At 70.6% G+C, this 4,855-nt stretch overlaps 1 protein-coding gene across 1 annotated transcript in view; it reads left to right on the forward strand.

Moving 5' to 3' along the window:
* The first annotated feature begins 1,859 nt into the window (after window positions 1-1,859).
* Window positions 1,860-4,855, forward strand: part of PHLDB1 (pleckstrin homology like domain family B member 1) — a 22,479-nt gene continuing 19,483 nt past the window's right edge. Inside the window, exons 1-4 of the mRNA XM_085303167.1 lie at window positions 1,860-2,001; window positions 3,056-3,152; window positions 3,865-3,988; window positions 4,162-4,332. Of these exons, the coding sequence (XP_085159293.1) occupies window positions 3,093-3,152; window positions 3,865-3,988; window positions 4,162-4,332 (355 nt within the window). The 5' untranslated portion in view covers window positions 1,860-2,001; window positions 3,056-3,092. The remainder of the gene's footprint in view (window positions 2,002-3,055; window positions 3,153-3,864; window positions 3,989-4,161; window positions 4,333-4,855) is intronic.

Below are 4,855 nucleotides of genomic sequence, written 5' to 3' on the forward strand. Positions count from 1 at the left end.
GCGGGGCGCCCGGGGGTGCCGCGGACGGGGCCGTGGAGGCGGCGGGGCAGGACGCGGCGCCGCGGGAGCGGCCGCCCCGTCGCGGCCCTGGGGGTCGCGTTCCCACGGCAGAGCAGCGCGCACGGCGCCGGGGCCCTGGGAGCTGGGCTCTGCCTGGGACCTCCTGTGCTGGGGTGACACCGCTTGCCGGGGAGGCCGAGGGAGGTGCGGGAGAGAGCAGAGGAGCGGGAGCAGCTGCGCTCAGCCCTGTGTGCTGTGGCCGTCGTGACCGGTGTCCACGGGTGCCTGGGCACGGGGCGCCTGCCGGCGGGGCCAGGGGCAAGACCGAGCCCAGGAAACTGCCCCTGGCCACGGACATCCGCTGTTGCAAAACGCTTTGGGGATGCAGGGTGGCCTGGGGCTTCCGGAGCGCAGACGTGACCCGGCTGCCCCTGGTGCTGGCGCGTCTGTCACTCGGGGCAGAGAGGGCCCTGGAGACCAGCAGGCTACTGCGTGGGAGGCTGCTGGGGCTYGCCAGCCCTGAGCCCCTCCTGTGCTGTGGCGCATGGGCACGCGCAGGGCTGGGCTGAGCTGCACCGGCCCCGCGGTGGGGCATCGGCCCCACGACGCCCAGCCGGGGCAGCCCCGCACAGCTGCTGGGAACCATCCTCGCCCGGAGCAGAGCTTGTTTACTCCAAGCTTCCTGATGCGTCCTCGCCGCTGTCCCCCCAGCCGCCGCCGGAAGCCTGAGGAATTCCTTGGCCTGCACTGGCTGCCTCTGGCCCAAGACACCGCCCAGCTGCTCAGGGCTGGTGGAACAGCTGTGTGGGGCCACCCACTCCCAGCTGCCACGAGTGGGGCCGTGGGACTGGCCCGCACCCGTRATGGGGCTTGGGAGCGGCTGCCGTGCTGCCACGGGTCCCAGGCCCAGCTGGGCGCCAGGGCGAGCAGGAGTGACRTCCCGCTGGCCGCAGTGCTTTCTCAGAAACCCTGCTGCGTGTGGGTTTGCTGCGTGGTGGTCCACAGCCATGGCCATGTTTCAGTGTGTGCRGGGACGCAGCCAGCAGCAACAGGCTGCTGCAGAGTGTGCAGGAGCTGCAGGTTTGCATGAGCCCCCGTGAGCTGGTATTTGCAGAATGGCCAGAAACTGGGACTAAAAGAGTGATGGCTGTTTTGGAGCGGGTGGGGATCATCCTCACCCCTCGCTGGGGAGCAGAAAGCTAGCTGGCAGTCTGGGTAGGCAGCGGGAGCCGAGGGTCACCAACCGCGTCCTGCACCGTGGCCCCGGGGCTGGTGCTGGCGGCCGGGTGGGAGTGCATCCTGGGGCGCCGGGATTGGCGGGTGCAACCAGGATTCCTCAGCACCGTGGGGAGAGGATTTACAGTGCCAGCAACATGGCCAAGGCTGGCTGCCCCCCGCAGGGTGCCAGGGGCTCCCCCCACACTGAGGAACACTGCAGGATGCCGGGGGCAGCTGCTCTGCTCCGGGACTGCCACCGAGCCATGGGAAATCCGGCCGTTGTGCAGGCTGGCTCCTGGGAAACCCTGCTCGACGCACGCGCGGCTCCCRGCCCCCGCAGCAGCAGTGGTGGGGCGCTCAGGGCACCGGCGGGCAGCAGTGCGTGTTGGCCTCGGGGGGTTGTCTGGGGAGCAGCGGGAGCGAACGCCTCGCGGCCCCCAGGTGAGGCCTCACTGCCGGGGAGAAGAAAGGCCCTCTTGTTCCTCCTCCTCCTCCTCCTCCTCCTGCTGCTCCGCTCCGCAGCACGGCGTGGAGCCCCACAGGAGGGTGCCCGGTGGGAGCGGCGAGCCCCGGGGCGGCGCGGGGGCTCTTTGCCGCTTTGTGGCAGCTGAGCCCGGCCCCTTGGCATTTGCTGCCGCTGCCTCTGCCCGGGTGGAACAAGCGGGGTGTTCTGCTGGCTGCAGGGTGAGAAGAAAGGCAGCCTTGTCCGGCACGGAGGTGGGGCACTGCCGGGGCCGCACAGCATTCCTGCTGCCGAGGGGCCGCGCGGGGCCCTACGCCGGGGTGAGTGCGACTGCCACGGGGCAGGTAAGGGCAAGCTGGGGGTCCTGCGCGCGTAGCTGGGGAGCCCGCGATGTGTCCATCCCGCTCTGCACGGCCACTGCTGGCTGTGGGACCGGTGTGGCCAGCGCTACTGCCACGGAGCGGGACGGTCCAGGCTCCTCCCAGCCCCTGCCCCCGGCCCCGCTGTTTTCCAGCGTTTCATTTTTTCCGCAGTGTGTAATAGTGGCCTGCTCGCCCCCGCTGCCGGCTGGCGGTGCTCAGCCGTCCCGGTGCGGCGGAGCGGGCAGGCAGCCTGGCCCCACGCGCGCTGCACGCCGCACTGGGGCCGCCGGCACAGTGCTGAGCTCTGGCTGGCGTCCCCAGCATGCAGCATGGGGCACTGCTCCCCCCGGGACGTGGGTGCCTGGGCGCCCGCGGCAGCCCGCTACCCGGCAGCTGGCGGGTGATGCTGGCCGGCAGCGGGGCCGCAGCCACCCTGGCCTGGCAGCCAGGGAAGGGTTAAGCGCCGAACAAGCCCAGCGGAAGGGAGGGAGCAGGCAGCAGACGCAGACGGTAAAATTAGTAACCCTGGCGCGTCCTGAGCCGCCGAGGCGCAACAAGTGGTCTGAGCGTGGGGTGCGGGCGATCGCAGGCTCGCGGGACGGGTTCGTGCCCAAGCCACTTATGTACACCGTGGAGAGAGGGAGCAGTGGTGCTGCCCGCGGCGGGGGGCACGGCTGGGGGCTCCTGTGCACCRCTCGCCCGGCAGCCCTTGTGGTGCCCGGGGCAGCCTGGGGAGCCCAAGCCGGACGCTGTGCAGGGCAGGGTCCGCGAGCCCRGTGCTCAGGCGGTGAGCGCTCTCAGGACGCACGCGCAGCAGGCAGGCGTGCCGCTCAGCATCGCCTGCCCTGCCACGGCACAGCCGAGCCGGCAGGGCGATGGGGTGCGAACGCCCTGCTCTGCAGGGCTTCTGCAGCTGGGGTGCCGGTGCCTGTGCACTCTGCGAGGCCTTCGGCTGAGCGTGGCCCCCGCACGCGGCCCCCGCCACAGCCCCTTGACATCCCTCTCCCCGCAGCAGCCGCCACTGCTAGAGAGCACCAGGCGTGGGCACCATGGAGGCATCGAGCCGCGGCACCGCCAGCCTGGCCCGCGGGGTCCAGACCATCATCCAGGTGGGTGCATGTGCCGTGCTGCCCCAGCAGCGCTGGTGCCAGCGCTGGGCACGAGCTCCCGGGTGGTGGGAGCGCGAAGGCCACGCAGAGCTCCTGCTGCCCAGAGCCACCTCTGCTCGGCCGCCAAGGCGGGCGCCGCTGCCCTCGGCCTCCAGTCGGCCCAATCCTCTTAGGGRATCGGCTGCAAAGCCAATCGAGCTAAGCGGCTGGCAGCGTGGATCCTGTTAGACACAGCCTGAGTCCCTGATCGGCGCACAGGCAGYGCACGTGCACCTGGGCCTGCAAATCCCTGCGTGTGCTGCCTGGGCTGCCTGGGGCTGAGCCAGGCCGGGGCCACAGTGGCGTGGGGGGGCAACTGCAGCTGTGGTGCTGGGAGCCTCCTCCCTGCTTCTGCTCTGCAGCACTGAAGGAGAAGGAGYCCGTAAATATTTATGACCTGTTGCTGTGCACAGAGCAGGAACAGCAGCAGCTTTGGCTGCCTCTGGCATCACCGCGTGCACACGGGCCCCTGGGGGAGCCGGGCGCTGCCCGGCTGCGGCGCCCGGCCCCGGAACCGCCCTGCAGAGCCCAGGGCTGCCAGCTCCGTGCAGGGTGCCAGGCAGGAGCAGACCTGGTGGCTCAGCCCTCTCTGCACACCCAGCCGTCGCGTGCTCAGGGCCAGGCCCCCACCCCACACCCGTTCCCGGCCCAACCGGTCACTTTGCCCCTGCAGAACAGCCCGCTGGACCTCATCGACACAGGCAAGGGGCTGAAGGTGCAGACGGAGAAGCCGCACTTGGTGAGTCTGGGCAGCGGACGCCTCAGCACGGCCATCACACTCCTGCCGCTGGAGGAAGGTGAGTGTCCCCCAGCCCCGTGGMAGAGGGCCAGGGCCCAGCCTGGCCCGCAGAGGCTGCGCGGCCAGCAGGAAGGGTCCTGGTGCAGCACTGCACCGTCTGCCGGGCGCGGGAACCTGGGCACTGGGCCGCAGTGCGCAGTGCCGGCGTTCAGCAGCTCCTTCTCCTCCTAGGGAGGACCACGATCGGCTCAGCAGCAAGGGACATCATTCTGCAGGGCCCCGGGCTGGCGCCCGAGCACTGCTACATCGAGAACACGCGCGGCACGCTCACCCTGCACCCCTGCGGCAACACCTGCGCCATCGACGGTGTGCCGGTGCAGCGGCCCACGCGCCTCACCCAAGGTAGGGCGGCAGCCGCGCGCTCTCCTTCCCCTTGCCCGCCAGCAACACGAGCGTGCAGGAGGCACCAGCAAAGCCTAATGCCAGCCTGGCTGTCCAGTGGCCACGCTGCAGCAACCCGTAAGCCGCGCAGGGCTTGCGGTGGCCCGGCCAGCTGCGGAGACGTCCCCGTGCGCTCCAGGCTGACGGGCAGCCGCACGCGCTGCGAGGTCAGTGCCGCCRGCCAGCGCCGTTCCTCCGTCCCCGCAGGCTCCCCCACGGGCTCGCGCGGCCGGACTGGAGCGGGAGCTGCCGGAGTGGCTCGGGGCAGTGTGGGGCCATGATTTCATCCCCCCGCGCCCTCGTTACGTTTTTCACCCAACGGCCACCGCTCTGTGCGCGGAGACGGTGTCACATTTTCCGCGTCTGCTCTCTTCGCCGAGTGAATCACTTTTTCTGATGAAAAAAACTCAAAAAAAGAGAGAGAGAGAAAGAAGGCGGCAGCGGAGGAGCAGGGCGGGGAGCCCCGCGGCAGGGGCAGGGGCAG

Source organism: Rhea americana, unplaced genomic scaffold, assembly GCF_003343005.1.
Source record: "Rhea americana isolate MKP2758 unplaced genomic scaffold, rheAme1 scaffold_197, whole genome shotgun sequence".
Taxonomy (NCBI): Eukaryota; Metazoa; Chordata; class Aves; order Rheiformes; family Rheidae; genus Rhea; species Rhea americana.